Raw genomic sequence first — 17,798 nt, 5'->3', positions numbered from 1 at the left:
ATCTGGTCAGCCATCATTTTCTAGTAGAAATGGATATGTCCTCGTTTCCCCGCATGCTTGAGTTCAAACAGAAAGAAATTCCTGATGGCCAACGGCTCAGATGGGCCCAATGGTTTTCTCGTTGCCAGTTCACTGTCAAGCATATTAAAGGAAAACACAATACCCTTGCTGACTTACTCTCCCGACCCAAAAAGCCCAAGCCCAATTTTTATATACGGCCTATTACCCATATCCAAACACCATCAATCCCTGTAATATGCATGATGAACCCATTTTCAGATCAACCCCCAGAAGTTCCAGCACTTCTTGAAAATAATACTCTGGAACAACAACTTCCCAACCTTACAACATAATACCAGCTTCATACTATTCAAGCTACAGGATTACAAACCCTTGGTGGCTTGCATTACCATCCCCATTACCCCTTCCTCACCCTCTTCCAAATATCTGACCCACACATATTTTCTACCCACCTTCTATAACTCTTGTGGTGCCTCCTTTATAAACACATCCTAGCCATAGAATTCCCTATTCGAACCATGGCCTCATACTTCTAATCTTCCATCCCCTTCCAAAATACCAACAGTTTTCCTGAATATCTGTTTCATACCTTTCTTGAATGGTTTCACCCCCTTTCTTATTGGAAATCTCTTTTCCAACAGAAACAAACTCTCTGCACCAAGATCAACCTTCCCACCTCCCATATCATCTTTACTTTTCAACAGGTCCCATACATGACTACTGAGCTCATTCATATTGGAACTCTCAAAGAATATACTGTTCACCCATTCTCTCTCCATACAGACTGGTCTTTCCACCTTCCTCACCTTAAACACTTCCAAACCCACATGTGCCACATAAACAAATATATCCCTCCATCTCTTTGGCCCATATATGACCCCACAGAACCACCCTGGGACACCCTTCCACATGAATACTGTCAAACCCTTATACAGGCCGTCCATCAACATGCAGATTCCCGAGCAGGTTCTTCCTCCAGAATCAGACCCAAAGTCAAAGATACAGTGCCTGTTCACCAATTTACCCAGCTTATTAACCACAGTCCCCCTCAAACACTTTACCCATTAACCTATGATCCAAACCTTGTTGTTACCATTCCTGTCATCCAAACTGGTGACCCTGATCTTGATATTGTACTAAATGACCCAGCCTACCTACAGGCCCAAGATCAAACAGCCCAAGATTCTCAAAACCCATATTCCCCTGATCCTCTTTGGTGGAAAACACTTGGGTACACTCACAACCCAATGGACTCTGAAGAAGACCCAAACAGAACTGACACATCATCCTCTGAGTGATGACATCCTTGTGACATCATCCCTCACCTAGATTCTCACACGTGGTCTCTCTCCTCTGTCGGCAACATCTCAGCCTTATATTTTTATCTTTTTGCCATCTGTGTTTTACTATTTTGTCGACCAGATCCTGGCCTTCCAGTTGTCTATAACATTTATAATCTCTATGTAATATGTGTATGGTGTGTGTTGCTTGTAAAAAGCCCCTCTTCCCCTATAAAAGAGGGCTCCCCTTCTTGTACAAAGCAGAACGAAATCAGCAATAAAAATTTCTTCTCTCTAAAATGTCTCTCTATCTCTAAACTTCTCAATACATTAGTTCTGCTAAAGATTTCTCTGGCCGGAAGCCCTCCTTCTTCACAGAAGTCTCTCGTCTTAATGGACACTCAGTTCGGCTCTGCCGCGGTTGTCCATTAACACTAGAGTATTTTTGTGATCCTGGATGCGGCGTTCTTTGCTCTCCATTTCCCCTGGCCTACATTGTTACACTGCGCCTTTTAAGGGATACGGGTGTTTTATGGAGCTGGCCTCCTTTTTAGAATCTAGTAGAGGCCGCGGCTCAAGAAGCCCGCCTCAGCCTTATATTTTTATCTTTTTGCCATAAGTAATAATGTTATTTTGTATTGGAAACTTCTTGTCAACCAGACTGTGTGTCTAAGGCGGCTGGTATTTAAGATGGCCATGGTGCCGCACTAGACTACCTGGAGAATTTTCCAATATCTTAATAACACTATACCTGTGACATTGGAGACGTTACAGTGTCTTACTTTCCTGTGCCCACGCCACAGGCTAATATGGTCCAGCAATCTACATGCTCTGTGATATTGGTCTTCATGATCTTCCCTCGCCAGAGAATATCTTTAGTCAGAACTAATGTATACCATTTTCCTTCATGAGTAATCCTCCTTTTCAGAATCTAGTAGAGGCCTTTTCAGTGGTAGGATGCAAAGTCTCATAGGCTGTGAGCCGTTTCTCTGGCATGAGAGGCGCAGTGTAACAGTGCAGGCCAGGGGAAATGGAGAGCACAGAACGCCGCATCCAGGATCACAAAAATACTCCAGCGTTAATGGACAACCGCGGCNCCACATGAATACTGTCAAACCCTTATACAGGCCGTCCATCAACATGCAGATTCCCGAGCAGGTTCTTCCTCCAAAATCAGACCCAAAGTCAAAGATACAGTGCCTGTTCACCAATTTACCTAGTTTATTAACCACAGTCCCCCTCAAACACTTTACCCATTAACCTATGATCCAAACCTTGCTGTTACCATTCCTGGCATCCAAACTGGTGACCCTGATCTTGATATTGTACTAAATGACCCAGCCTACCTACAGGCCCAAGATCAAACAGCCCAAGATTCTCAAAACCCATAGTCCCCTAATCCTTTTTGGTGGAAAACACTTGGGTACACTCACAACCCAATGGACTCTGAAGAAGACCCAAACAGAACTGACACATCATCCTCTGAGTGACGACATCCTTGTGACATCATCCCTCACCCAGATTCTCACACGTGGTCTCTCTCCTCTGTCGGCAACATCTCAGCCTTATATTTTTATCTTTTTGCCATCTGTGTTTTACTGTTTTGTCGGCTAGATCCTGGCCTTCCAGTTGTCTGTAACATTTATAATCTCTATGTAATACGTGTATGGTGTGTGTTGCTTGTAAAAAGCCCCTCTTCCCCTATAAAAGAGGGCTGCCCTTCTTGTACAAAGCAGAACGAAATCAGCAATAAAAATTTCTTCTCTCTAAAATGTCTCTGTATCTCTAAACTTCTCAATACATTAGTTCTGCTAAAGATTTCTCTGGCCGGAAGCCCTCATTCTTCACAGAAGTCTCTCGTCTTAATGGACACTCAGTTCGGCTCTGCCGTGGTTGTCCATTAACGCTGGAGTATTTTTGTGATCCTGGATGCGGCGTTCTGTGCTCTCCATTTCCCCTGGCCTGCACTGTTACACTGCGCCTTTTAAGGGATACGGGTGTTTTATGGAGCTGGCTTCCTTTTTAGAATCTAGTAGAGGCCGCGGCTCAAGAAGCCCGCCTTGGCGGGCGCCACTGTAGCAGTACCGTTCATCCCCGTCTTATGTGACTGTTTAAGGGTATATTGGCTGGAAACCAGTAACCGCCTTAAAAACTGCCTAGCAGTACTTGGCGACCGCTGGTCTAACAACGCCACGTACTCCATATTTGGTATCAGAGCCAAGTGCCATGAAACCTATGAATAATTGTAGGTAAGGTGAGAATACTGCTCTCCTTGTTATAAGTAATAATGTTATTTTGTATTGGAAACTTCTTGTCAACCAGACTGTGTGTCTAAGGCGGCTGGTATTTAAGATGGCCATGGTGCCGCACCAGACTACCTGGAGCATTTTCCAATATCTTAATAACACTATACCTGTGACATTGGAGACGTTACAGTGTCTTACTTTCATGTGTCCACGCCACAGGCTAATATGGTCCAGCAATCTACATGCTTTGTGATACTGGTCTTCATGATCTTCCCTCGCCAGAGAATATCTTTAGTCAGAACTAATGTATGCCATTTTCCTTCATGAGTAATAATCTTACAAAACCAAGTCTTATACGTACTTCCTCATTTTCTAGTTCTCGCAGTTCTACCTCTTCTGCTAGTTCTTCTACAGCCCTTGTTCATACAGATTATAAAGATAAAGTCGAGTCTTTATATGAACTATCGTATTTACCTAAAGGTGATTCCACTCCGCTGGATAATCTTCTTATACCCTCTCCTTATAAAAAACCGAATCCCCCAGTCACCACCAGGATTAAAACCCTGGTTAAACCTCCCCAATATCACACTAAAGAATATGTATACAGTTCTTGTTTTGATCAGCATGGTATTCCTACAACTACATCCGAACAGTTTTTCCCTCTCCATTTTCCCTCTGAGTTAATCACTCAATGGCTTAGAGAGGATTACACACATCAGCAAGGTTTGGATCATAGGTTAATGGGTAAAGTGTTTGAGGGGGACTGTGGTTAATAAGCTGGGTAAATTGGTGAACAGGCAGGCGGTTACTGGTTTCCAGCCAATATACCCTTAACCAGACTGTGTGTCTAAGGCGGCTGGTATTTAAGATGGCCATGGTGCCGCACCAGACTACCTGGAGAATTTTCCAATATCTTAATAACACTATACCTGTGACATTGGAGACGTTACACATCTTGCTTTATTCTCCGGATCATTCAAGCCACTTGGCCCTGCGGTTGGGGAGCTGGTGGTGGTTGATGAGACTGGTTCATAAAAATGATTGGAGAATCTGTTCAGTCCACTCTTGTATCCACAAATTTTGCAGACATTGTTTCTTCTCTCTAAAATGTCTCTCTATCTCTAAACTTCTCAATACATTAGTTCTGCTAAAGATTTCTCTGAGGCGGTTACTGGTTTCCAGCCAATATACCCTTAAACAGTCACATAAGACGGGGATGAACGGTACTTGTATTCACACGACTTTAGTAGAAGCACTTCCACATTTTCAAATCTCCGAAGAAGTCCAACTGGAATATTTGCTAACTTATGATCATAACTGATCTCAAGAGTTTTAGATCGTCCCTGCCATTCAGTCCATCTCAACTTATTCTTTAATTCCAATTCCTCCAAATCAGAGTTGATCTACAAATCCATTGAAACAAAATCTAATCAACTTTTTATTTCTTTTAAAACAAAAGTTTAATTGTTGGCTCAGAATTTATAGGCTGAACACAAATCAGGGAGGCATTTTTTTTAAATAAAAAATCTAATTAAATATTTTGATAATTCAACTACAACATATTTTAAAACTAGCTAGTAAATAACATTATATTATTATTTCAAATTTCAAATCAATATTAAAATTACATTCAAAAACTAATTTTGAAAACTATTGATTAAATATAATTTTTATTTTTTTTTATTATTTAAATCCAATTCCTTCAAATCCAACTTGATCCAGAAATCCATCAAAACAAAATCCAGATAGCTTGTTATTTTCTTAAAACAAAACTTTTATTATTGGCTTAGAAGTCATAGGCCAAAGACAAATAACGGAGGCAACCTTTTTTTTTTTTTTTTAATTTTTTAAAAGAAAATCTATTTTCTTGTTTTTGATAGTTCAACTACAATCTATTTTAAAACTAGCAAGTTATATTTTTTTTATTTTTTTTATTTCAAATCAATATTAAAATTGCATTCAAAAACTTTAAAAAAAAAAAAAAAACTACTAATTAAACATACATTTTAGATATTTTGTTTTTCGTTTACATTATTTTGCAAAAAACAAAATAATATTAAGATTACATTCATTTTTATTTATTGTTTTCAAATGAATTTTTTAATGTAATTAAAACTTGGGAAGGCATAATTTAAGTTAATTTTCTTTTTCAATAAACAATGAAATAATTAAATACTCATACCTTATCATTCAAGAAGAGAGATTTTGGCTCTGAAAAATGAAGTTCACCTTCCTCGTTATTTTCTTGGAAGCTCAAATACTTTGAAGTCATGAATTTGTCACAATTTTTCACCACCAACTCTTTTAACATTGGCCATTGAAAAGTATGATAGAAGACCGTAAATTTTGGTAGATTTTGAAGCACCAATGAGGTTACATTCGAAAAGACAAAATTGTCATCTTCATTTGCTCCTTCTTCTTTTGCAACAATCTCCTCTAAAACCTTACAATTATGTATCTTTAGGTGTTGGAGTTGGTGAAGGCTTTTGGCAATGAAAGATGGAAATGCATATTTTATGTTTCCACAACCTGACAAAATCAAGTGTGTCAAATTTTGGTAGAAGGAATTTGGATGTTGGTTGTAGGAGATCTTGTAGAATTGATATCTTGGAATATCAAGAACTTCAATTCAAGGAAAATGTCCTGCAGTAAAATCAAGTTAATAGCTGTTTCAATATAAAGTAATTAAATAATAATAATTATTGTTTCTTATGGATTAGAAAAATGTGTCTATTTGTAACTCTTAATCATTTCTGAAAGGCCTAGGCCCAAACTAAACAAATAATAACATAAAGTTGCATTCTTGTCTTGCTTTATAGAGCTGATGATGCCATCCCATAACCTACAAGCTCGGATCGCATTACAACCGTTCATTCAAGTAGGGTTAAAAGTGGAAACTCATCTTTGATGTGAGTTTCACTCACGTGTGCTAAAGTAAAAGTACTTAAAAGTGTCTTCTTAGTGTTGTACGCTTGTATTGATAAACTAACAAAACTTGCTTCATCCTACAATTACTTGCAATCTTCTAGCTAAAACATAAGATTCTTAAAATAATTACTAGAATACATACCTGTTTTTTGTATGCTCCTTGTATGGTTTTATTAAGATCATTCCCCTCATTCTCTACTTCCATTATCTTCTTCCACGTCCATCCAGTCTTACTCAAGCTTATATACTTGATTTCCTCATAATCAACTTTTTGTAACTTTGGTGTGCGTAAGATTCCTTGAGAGAAAGTCTTCATATTGGGGCATCCTCCTATAATTAGCTCTTCCAACGATGGAAAATTGAAAGAGTAATTTCCAGAGCAGAAACATACGAAACTTTTTAAGTCTCGAAGTAACAACTTCTTCAAATTATCAAAAACAATTTCAGTTGTTGTTGCATCTCCTTCTCCCTCATTTTCTACTATTTCAATTAGCATTTCACAATTTACCAGGCTCATTTCTCTTAACTGTCTCAAGCTTCTAGCCATTGAAGGTGTTATTAACTTCATCAACCCACTACACCAACTTAAACTCAAAACTTCAAGATATTGGAAAGAAGTTGAGGATGGCCCTAGAGTGTTTTGCATCTGTTTCTCATCCTTTGTGTATGAGAATAATCCTTTGTATCCACAGTAAACTATTCAAGCTTTTGCAAATTTTCTAATCTCTGAAGGAGTCCAACTGGAATATTTGCTAACTTGTAATCATTAAAAATTGTTAGAGTTTTAGATTGACTCAGCCACGTAATATTATTTATTTCCAAATGCTCCAAATCAGAGTTGATCTACAAATCCATTGAAACAAAATCTAATTAGCTTTTTATTTTCTTAAAACAAAAGTTTAATGGTTGGCTAGAATTCATAGATTAAACACAAATTACGGTGACATTTTTTTAATAAATAATCTAATTAACTGTTTTTGATAATTTAACAACAATATATTCTAAAACTAGTAAATTACATTTTATTATTATTTTAAATTTCTAATCAATATTAAAATAACATTCGAAAACCATTTATGAAAACTACTGATTAAACATATTCCAATAACTTCAAATCCAACTTGATCTACAAATCCATCAAAACAAAATCTAGTTAGTTTGTTATTTTCTTAAAACAGAACTATTTTTGGCCAAAGACAAAATACCTATTTTGTTAAACACTGTTATAGATTTTATCTCCTAATCAGCTCATCCTAACGGTAAGCTGGACTTTGGACAAATTTCTTTTTTAATTAATTTTTTCAATGTCTTATAACATTATAGGCATATACTATTAAATTAGATAATGTCTTACCTTAACATAACTCTGCAAAAAATTTGTATAAATTTCTACTTACAAAGAAATTGGGTTTCAAGTTGCAAATTTTTTTTGTGTAATGTTTCCAATAATAAGAAGGTTCACTTGTTAGACATGTTTCTAGTAAAAATAAAAGGAATATTGTCAATTGACCGATAATGTATTATGAAACCATAAGAAAAAAGAAAAAAGTTCGGAACGGTATTAAAAAGAGATAAAATGTTATTAGAGATGATTAGATTTAACATTTTGTAAGGGTAAATATGGTATTCATTATTTTATAATTTTATATCTCTTTAAAGTATTTTTAGTTGATAAGTAAATTTACATTTAAATACTAATAAATCAACAGTCAAATTTATATCATAAAAGACACTACTATCCTATGAAAACTAAACATATGGCAAGACTTGCATTTAATATTGACTTTTAAAATAAACTCAAGTTTGATATTAGGCTCAATTTGTCAAATTATTTCGTGGCTGACTTAAGCTCTGGATGGTATGGTAAATTTGTCGTCTTGGTTGGTTTAGCTTGAATGAACTAGAACTGAGATGTTTGTAAATTAGTTCACAAGGACGAAGATAACCTTGAAAGAGAAACTATTTTTACGTCTATAGGATCATCAAAAGCCTTCTTTTTATTGGCATTTCTCCAGACAAGTTTGATATTTCATTTGTACATTAAAGGCATTAAATAGTATTTTTATCTTTAAAATGTTTTCTGGATCATATCTCATCTTAAAATAAACATATTTTTGACATTTTGTATGCCTTACTCTTTTTTTAGTTAATTTAAACGTATTTGAGCGGTTAAGTTTCTTCTTTTTGTTTTAAAAACTTGTGTCTTCTTTTCCGCATGTTCAAGAAAAAAATGGGGGTCAATTTTGTCATTGTCCCTATTATTATGGTATTTATGTCTTATAATTTTTTCTCTTAGATTTAATGGTAACTAACTAACGAAGTTTTGTCTTTCTTTTTTTGGCTTATAAAACTTGTGTCTTTTTCCTTATAGTTTCACAAAAGGTTGTCCTCCATTAAGGACAACCAATATAAAATTATTATTGTGATTTCTAGTAGCATTTGATGATTCCTAGAATTACTTTCTAATTTTTTGTTGAAAAAAAAAAAAGAAAAAAGAAAAAAAAAAAAAAGAAACAGATGATAAGAATCCCATTATTAAGTTTCAATTTATGTAATATATTAAAGATTTTTTTTTCTTTTCAATAAAAAAGTAAACAAGAGATTCGTACCTTATTTTCCAACCAGAGGGATTTTGGCTCTGAAATATGAAGTGAATTTTCATGGAATCTTAGGTATTTTGAAGTGAATTTGTCACATCCCTGCACCACCAACCTTTTTAACATTGGCAATTCCCAAGTGTCAATCCCATGATAGAAAGCCGTAAGTTTTGGTAAATATTGAAGCGTCAAAACTGTTACTTGTGGAAAGGCAAAATTAACAACAGCCTTTGCTCCTTCTTCTTCTGCAACAATCTCCTTTAAAATTGTACAATCGCTTATTAGAAGGTCTTGGAGAGTGGAGAGACTTTTGGCTACAGAAAATGGAAATGCATACTTTATGTTTCCACATCCATGCAAGTTCAAACGTGTCAAGGAAGACATGAATGTTGGAGGTTGGCTGTCCCAAATCTTTCTAGAACTAGTAACTTTCAGTTGCAAGGCCATCAAATTGGAGAAAATAACCTGAAGTCAAAGATAATTGATGTTTCAATATTTACTCATATGAAAAAATTAAAAAAAAAAAACAAAAAGAAGTAATAATTGATCATAGTTGAATGTTGGATTGTAGTTGACATGCCATTAGTGTTAACAATGTGTCTTTGTCTCTCTAAAAAGTTTCGTCATGAAATCAAGCATGAATTAATGAAATCAATTTGATAGAAATTACAAAGTACAAATATTAAAGAGAAGTACTTAAAATTTAACTGAAAATTTAAATCACAAGGAAAATAAAAAAAAAGAGAAGAACAAATAATTCAATACCACAGTTATGTGTTAACAAACGAGAATAAGCATCAAAGAAAACAAGAATCTATAATAAAGAAGTACAAGAGGGTTAACATCAATCAAACCTTTTCATTAAAAAGTGGTGTGATTTCATTGGATTGCAAATTAAAATTTGAACCTGCAAGATCTTCCTCATCATCTGAAGATTCTGCTAAGTTTAAGAGTTCAACATTCTTGATTCCACGAATTTCTTCTAGGGAGATGGTAGAATTAAATTTAAATTCCAACATCCTCAAAATCTCATTTTCATAAATTTTTTGATATGGGAATGAACAATCTCCTATTGATATTTTATACTTTTTAAGCTCTTTGGAAAAGAAGTCTTTAGGCAACATTTTTTTATCTTTAATATCTATTTCTAAATTGGTCAGTTGAGACAAGTACTTGAACTCCTTGAGTACTTCAACCTTCCACCAAATCCGGCATCCCTTTATATACAATTCTTCTAGTTGTGATAATTTTGATATCACATCTGGTGCAATAACTTCTAATTGTGTACAATTGCTTAAATCTAAAAGCTTTAACCCAATCAATTGACCCATTTCTATAGGCAACTCTTCAATATCAGTATCTCGCAAGCTAAGGATTTTTAGCTTCTTAAGCTTTCCGATAATAGCAACATCTTTAATTTTGCTATAGTCTAAACACAATGTTTGAAGGTTTGTCAAAAGATCAATTGACAGCGGCGATAATGAATGATGTAGTCGAAATAAATTCAATACCCTGAGCTTCGGCATTAGCTTGAAAAAGCCTTCTGGGATTTTGAAAGAAGAACTCCTTCTACTCATATCAAAAAATTCAAGTTCTGGACAATCTAATCCTTCAAGCAAAAGTTGAGTAATAATGTTATTACCAACTAAAGAGATAATTGTGCATTTTCTAAGTTTATCTTTATCTTTCCATTCGCTTTCAATGTCATTTCTCTCTGTAAATACATGGTGATCTAAATATCCACATGTTGTAGCAATAATGCGAACAACATCATGCATAGAAAATCTTTCTTTGGTATAACCATCAAATAACAAGCAAGATTCTTTGAGTTCCTTGACCACTAAATCTAGTCTATTTTGTGCTTGTTCTATTGTAAGGTTAGCTCCTTCAAGTATACCCAAACTAACGATATTCTTGAACAAGTCTGAAATGGAAGTATTATTTTCCATTAGACTAGAAATTATGAAAGTTTTCTTGAGCTCATCATGTTCTAAATAATCATAACTCAACTTAATCTTATAATATTCTTTTTTCAAAATTCTTGGGAACTGTGCTGGAGAAGGCATTCTTAGTACTCGCAAGGCATCTTTCCATTGAGATTCTTGTCTCTTGTTCCTTAATGCTTTTGCTATTGTACAAATGACAATGGGCAAACCTCCACATTCTTTACATACATCATTTGGTAAAGAATGCAGTTCACGTCTTTGAATAACATTACCTACACAAGAAGCTAGGATTATTGCATTTTCTATTCACATGCTTTTTATTTAAAAACAAGAAAAGTTCCAAGTGTTGTTGTTTTCTCTCTAGCTATCGTATTAGACTCTTTTCTAAAGAAAGCCAAATTTTTTTTTTGAAAATCTAAATAAACTACACTTTAACTCTTTTTTTTCTTTCCAAACACATTTGTCTTATCAAGAGCTCTAAGACTTGAAGACAGTTTTTATAGAAAAGAAAAATAAGCTGATAAGAAATGAGGAAATGTAAAATGAAGCTGCCAAGTCAGTTCTCATTATTATGAATTTAGGCTGAAAATAATGGGAATTACACTAAACACTTTAATTAACTAATTTTAAAATAGAAGATTGAAGATGTAGAAATAGAAATTAAGAGGATTTAAGATGTAACAAATTTTGCTGAAGGATCGATAAAATTGTATTGATGCAAAAATTTATAATTGGAGGCTAGCAAGATAAAGATAAGTGGTCAACTAGTATCACTCAAAGTAGCAAATAGTGCTATTTATTAGTACGCCAAATTTGTTGTATATTCAATTTTAAAAATTTACACTTTTAAATTTGTTGATTAGTGTCCAAGAAGCATGAAATTTCTGTTAAACTAGAGGAGTGAAGCCGCCTCACCTTCAATTCAAACCCTGATAACGAGGTGGGTGGTTTTTCTATAATCAATTTGGCTAGGGAGCTTGTTTAAACCTGGATGGTTTTGTTGTGGAAGTTGATTTGATTGGTGATCTGGTTTCGTTGTGGCTGATGTGGTAGTGGTGGTTGTTTAAGGGGTAATGGGTTGGTGTGGCTGCAACGGGGATGTGTTGTGGTGTGGGGGCAATGGAGATGTGTTGCACTTTGCATGTTGTGGTGGTGCGCTGGAGGCCAATGTGTGCGGCAATGGTTGTCATCTGGTTTGCTGTGGTTGTTGTGGTGTTGGTCTAAAGGGTGGGCTGTGGTATGGGTGCAATGGCAATGGTTGTGTTATGGATGCAATGGCGATGGTTGTGGTGTGGATGCAATGGAAGAGATGGCAACGATTTGGGTGCGGTGGTGGTGCACGGGAGGCTAATGGGAGCAACTATAGTTGTCAATAGCTGCCGATTGGGCCTTGTGGTGGGGCACGGTGTGGGTGAGGTTCGCAACTGCTGGGTTTTAACAGGAATGGAGGTTATGAAATTAAAAATGAGAAGGAAAAAAGAACGGGTTATTGGGTTATTTTTCAAAAGAATCAGTTTTAAAAAAAATGAATAAAAAGAAAGAAAAAAAAATAAGTTACGAATTTAAAAGAAAAAAAATTACAGTTATTAAATTACTTTTACAAAATCAGATTAAAAATACGAATAAAAAGAGAAAGAAAAAATACGGTTACTAGATTAAGAAAATTAAAATATAAATGAGTCACACTTAAAAAAGATAAAACAAGATTTAATATTGGGAATTACCTTTCTAACCCTTTATATTTTATATAAAAGGAGCAATTAAGTCTTTCCCTTTTTATGCCACGTTTGTAAGGGCAAATACGGGATTCCATTGCTATATTATTGTTAGGTGTCAAAAGTTATAACAATATGCTACAAACACCGGTAATTTGCACCAAATTTTTGTACCAACATACGTGACACCCAGTCAGACATATCTATCACGTTAGAGACAACACACGTCTTTCGTGAATGTATGACCATCTAACAATTATGGACGTCCGTCTATTTTTGATGGAAGACCATTCATCACGAGTAGACGAGTGTCCATGAAAATAATAATGAACTCTCATTCATATTATGATGGATGGTCGTTCTTCATGAATAGACGAGTGTCCACGAAAATAACAATAAACTCTCGTCTATATTACGTGGACGAGAGTCCATTTATTATGGACGAGTGTCCACCTCATATGGGCACCCATCCATAAAGTTTTAAAAATAAATAATGGACGCTAGTAGAAGCTCACAAGTTCTTCCCTGCTTTTGGTTGGAAAAAACTTGAACATCTAGTCCCAGAAACACTTATCAAGAGATGGAGGATTTAATCTCACTATATTCTTGAATTTTTTTTTTTTTTTTTTTTTTTTTTTTTGCTCAATCCAAGAAAGCATAACTTCTTCACCCATCTTATCAATTTTCCATTTGTGAAAAGCTAAAGACAGTTCAAGTTTCAGTCTGTACCTTTTCTCAACAATATGAAATCTAACACATTCAATAGATGCTGGAAACTAGCAACCACACGAATCTTGTCTTCCCTTTTTGATACGATTCCTTTCAATTAAAATTCTATGTTCTACCTTTTCTAGTGGCCAAACCCGAGTCCCCAACCACTTAACGTCACTTTCAGAAGGCACACGAGTCCATTTTGGAACTTCAACTTGAAAACCTGATCCTATAGAAATCATTTTCTCAACTTGTGAGCTACTAGGGGTGTCCATTATTTTTTTTTTAAATTTTATAGACAGACATCCATATGAGGTGGACACTCTTCCATAGTAAATAGACTCCCGTTCAAATAATATGGACGAGGGTCCATTATTATTTTCGTGGACGCTCGTTCATTCGTGTTGAACAATCATCCATCAAATATGGACGAACATCCATAATTGTTGGACGGTCGTTCATTTATGAAAGACGTGTGTTGTCTCTAACGTGACTGCATCTAACTGGATGCCATGTACGTCAGTACAAAAATTCAGTGCAAATTGTCGGTGTCCGTAACATTATTGAAGTTATAATGACTAACTAATGGTAAGGGGATTTATAATATTTCAGGGGATTTTGTGATTAGCTTTAATCTTAGGGGATGACAAAAAGCCAAAAATAAAATCAAAAGTAAAACTATTACAAAATAAAATATTAGAAAAAATTAAAAAGATCCCACACCCCACTTTCCCCAGCCAAACCCCACCGAGCAGCCCCAAGGCCTCCAACCCCTTGGTAAGCCGCAACCAAATCCCCACCGCAAAGAAATTTGATTTTCAGAATATTAATTAGATAATAAATAAAACTTACGCCAAAGTAATTTTGAAAAAAAAAAAAACAATTAAATTAGATTTTTTGTTTTTAATGTGATGTTATAGAGATGCCCCTAAGCTAGCACTAGTATTCTATCAATCAATTAATTATACAAATTTTAAAAATATTTCATGTTATTACTACTTTTAACTTTTTATTTATTTACATCAAACCATAACACAAATTTTATGTATTATCAAATTAAAATGTGTTATAATAATTACCTGCCATTTTCTTGAATAGAGTCCAAGCTTCTTCTTCATTTAAAATGCTCATTTCAAAATTTTTTGTGGAACCCATCTTCTCCAACACATCTTTTTTTCTTGTTGTCATCAACATTTTATTTCTTCCACGATCATCTCTAGAAGGAATTCCAACCGTCTTCAAATCTAACTCTTCCCAAATATTATCTACAATTAAAAGGATATTTTTGTCCTTCATTCTAGAATATAACTTATTTGCTCTTTCACTCTCATCTTCCTTCACATCTTCAAACTTGAGACCTAACTTTTTTGCAATTGTTGTTTGAATTTTTTTTGTATCAGGAGTTTCTGTTACCTGTAAGAGTAAAAAAATGGTCAATCGAAAACCACAAAATAAAGGAAATACAATAACAAAAGAAAACTAAACTGATAAATGTGTTTTTTATTAAATACGAAAATAAAGAAAATAAGGATGTCTTTATTAAAAACGAAGAAACAATATTTTATTAAAAGCTTACTTCTCCTTCATTATAAACGCAAATATATTTATAAATAAATATTAATATTACTTATAAATTTAAATAAGATAATATAGCGTTCCTACTAAGAAAATGAAACCTCTGATGATAAATGTTACCTCAACAAAAACAAAGTCGTCGAATAGCTTATCCTTCTCAGCTTTCTTACCAACTTCTTGCACAAGCGTGGTCTTCCCAAGACCACCCATCCCATAAACACCGATCATGTAGATATCCGCATCATTTAGTGCATTCCATACATTCGTCTCAGTGGAGGTCCTTGATTCGAAAGCGAAATAATCTTCATTAGATCTAAGCCAGATCTCCTGAGGAATAGTAGGATGGGCAACCTTATCTTCGTGCGGCAGGAATGGAAGAATATTCTTATCTAGGAGTTTACTGATATCTTCCTCCTTCAATTTGAATGCTTTCTTGCTATGTTTGTAGCGGGTGATCCAGTTGGGGCACAATCCCTTGAAACATCGAGGGTTGTTTTCTTTCTCTTGAATCAACTTCTCTGCTTCAGTAATGATCTTCTCCACATCATTCTGCCAGTCCTTAACATTCTGTTTGATCTCTTCGACGTTTCTTTCAGCAACAGTAACCATAACCTGCACTTCCTCTTCTGTATTCTTCAGCTTCCTAACTTCACCTTGGAGATTGTCAATGTTCTTCTTGTAATTGTACAAGTACTTAAATGGACGCCCAGTCAGAGCAGCCAAGCAGTTGACAAGATTCAGAAAAAAATTCCCGACACCCGCGATAGATGCAACAAGTGCGGCCATTTTAAATTTTTTTCAAGTTCGAGAAACAGAAGAGAACGAAAGTAAATGAAATTAAAACAGTGACAATAACAGTAAAACTAGTGAGGAGAAATTATGAAATCAAGGATTTTTTTTTTTTTTTGGAAAGCTTAAATAAATTGAAAAATAGAAAGAGATTATTTTTTGTACAAGAAAAGAAATAAGGGAATCAGAGAGGATTTCTTTTTTTTCTTTTTCTTAGTGTAAACAAGAAATAAGGGAAAGATAGGATTTTTCTCTTTTTTTTCTTTTTTCTAAACAGAAATAAGTTTGAAAAATAGAAGAGGAAGAAATTAAACGAAAATAAGACAGAGATAATTAACAACAAAGGTGCAAACTTAAATAACAGAACAAGAGTGCCGAGCAGAAATTCTGAAATTAAGAAATATATATGGGGACGGGAGAGTAGTGAAAAATCAAGCGAGAGAAAAGAAAGAAAATATGTGGTAATGGTTTCTGAAGCAAGAAATAAGGTAGATGACGAGAGGCTTTAAGAGGAGAGGGATGAAAGTATTTTAGTACAATATCAAACCAAAAAGACAAAGCATTATGAGAGCAAGAAACTAACAAATACCCTTATTTAAATATTTTAGGGGTCAAAAAAATGGCCAAAAAATTAGAGGCTTTTCAAAGCTGACCTTTCATCCAATTTCTTGACTTTTATACCCTTGTCTCCTTTACATAATCACTTCAACATCAAATAAGATGGCATAAACAGACTGCGAAAGTCTTTTGTTATTTGACATTTTAAACTGGTTTTTAAGGTTGTATTTTTAATCCGATTACAGGAAAAACTAATTTAAATTAGCAGAAACATAAACAAACAAATATACATATTTGGATTGAATCATAATGATTGTATTAATCAGGTTATGTGTTTAGAAATCAGGAGATCAACAATCAAAACCATTGGTAACATTAGGATATAATATTTGCGTGACAAAAAGTAAAATTTGATAAATAAACAGAACTAAACAAAGGTATATATTTAATTTCAAGTGGCAAAATTAATAATCATATATATAAAAATTTTAAAACTTTTGGTGGTATATGAGGTGGCCATGGCGGCTATAAGCCTAAGCATAAGTCTACCATGATCAAGACATAAAATATTTATTGCATTAAATTATTTTTAAAATCGAATATGTTAAAAAGATTAGGTATCTATTATTGTCATTTAAAAATATTTTAATACAATTCTTTAAACCACTCCAAGTTTGTCCCAAACCTAGCAAAAGATAAAATCTGATAAATAAACAAGAAATAGAGGTATATATTTAATTTCAAGTGCGAAATTAATATTCATATACAGGGGCGGATCTANGGATTTTTTTTTTTTTTTTTTTTTGGGTATATACACAAGAAATAGGGGAACAGGAAAGGAGTGAAAAATCAAGCGATCTGGTTTTAGAGTAAAAGTATTTTTATTGGTATCTGAAGGGGTGAGAGAGGTTTCTGAGTGAAAGGGATTTTGAGTGATTTCTGAAAGATTGAGCGATAGAAGAAAACTGAAAACTGAAGAAGAAGAAGAAGAAGAAGAGAGATTACAATGAACATCAATCATTTGGTTTTAACTTTAATGTGAATAATTGCTTACAGTGGAGACCCACCACGTGAACATGAATAAAAGTCTAAAAGATGGAAGGGATGAAGAAAGGAAAAGACGAAGAAAGCAGTTGAGTACTGCTAATTCCAGGTGGATCAAAGGCGTTTCATATAAAGTTTCCAAATAAATATTCTTATAACTGACCAAAACGCGTTTGTAAAACAGTAAAAGCATTTTCTCCTATGCCCAATTTTATTTTCCATAAAAGTGGAACCCACCGCTTGCGCATAATAATTTATCTGCATATGATATGATACATAAAAGTAATTTCATCTTTCAACTTTTTTACTTATTCTAATATAAAATAAAATTTAAATTAAAGTTTAAACTAAAGACGAGATGTCTAAAAAGAAAAAAAATTGCAGAAAA

The 17,798-nt window shown here is 34.3% G+C and overlaps 1 protein-coding gene across 1 annotated transcript; it reads right to left on the bottom strand.

The window, feature by feature from the left end:
- Positions 1–3,068: 3,068 nt before the first annotated feature.
- LOC116113405 (probable disease resistance protein At4g27220) lies at positions 3,069–15,904 on the bottom strand. Its single transcript, XM_031399558.1, has 7 exons — positions 15,140–15,904; positions 14,524–14,857; positions 9,927–11,290; positions 9,085–9,537; positions 6,618–7,318; positions 5,730–6,190; positions 3,069–4,950 (listed from the first exon to the last, which is right to left on the bottom strand). The coding sequence occupies exons 1-5, from the start codon at positions 15,803–15,805 to the stop codon at positions 7,172–7,174; spliced, it is 2,964 nt and encodes a 987-aa protein (XP_031255418.1). The 5' UTR covers positions 15,806–15,904; the 3' UTR covers positions 3,069–4,950; positions 5,730–6,190; positions 6,618–7,171.
- Positions 15,905–17,798: the final 1,894 nt, after the last annotated feature.

This window comes from Pistacia vera, unplaced genomic scaffold, assembly GCF_008641045.1.
Source record: "Pistacia vera cultivar Batoury unplaced genomic scaffold, PisVer_v2 Contig679, whole genome shotgun sequence".
NCBI lineage: Eukaryota > Viridiplantae > Streptophyta > Magnoliopsida > Sapindales > Anacardiaceae > Pistacia > Pistacia vera.
Note: the sequence above shows the minus strand (reverse complement) of the source record. Positions and strands in the feature narration are given on the sequence as shown.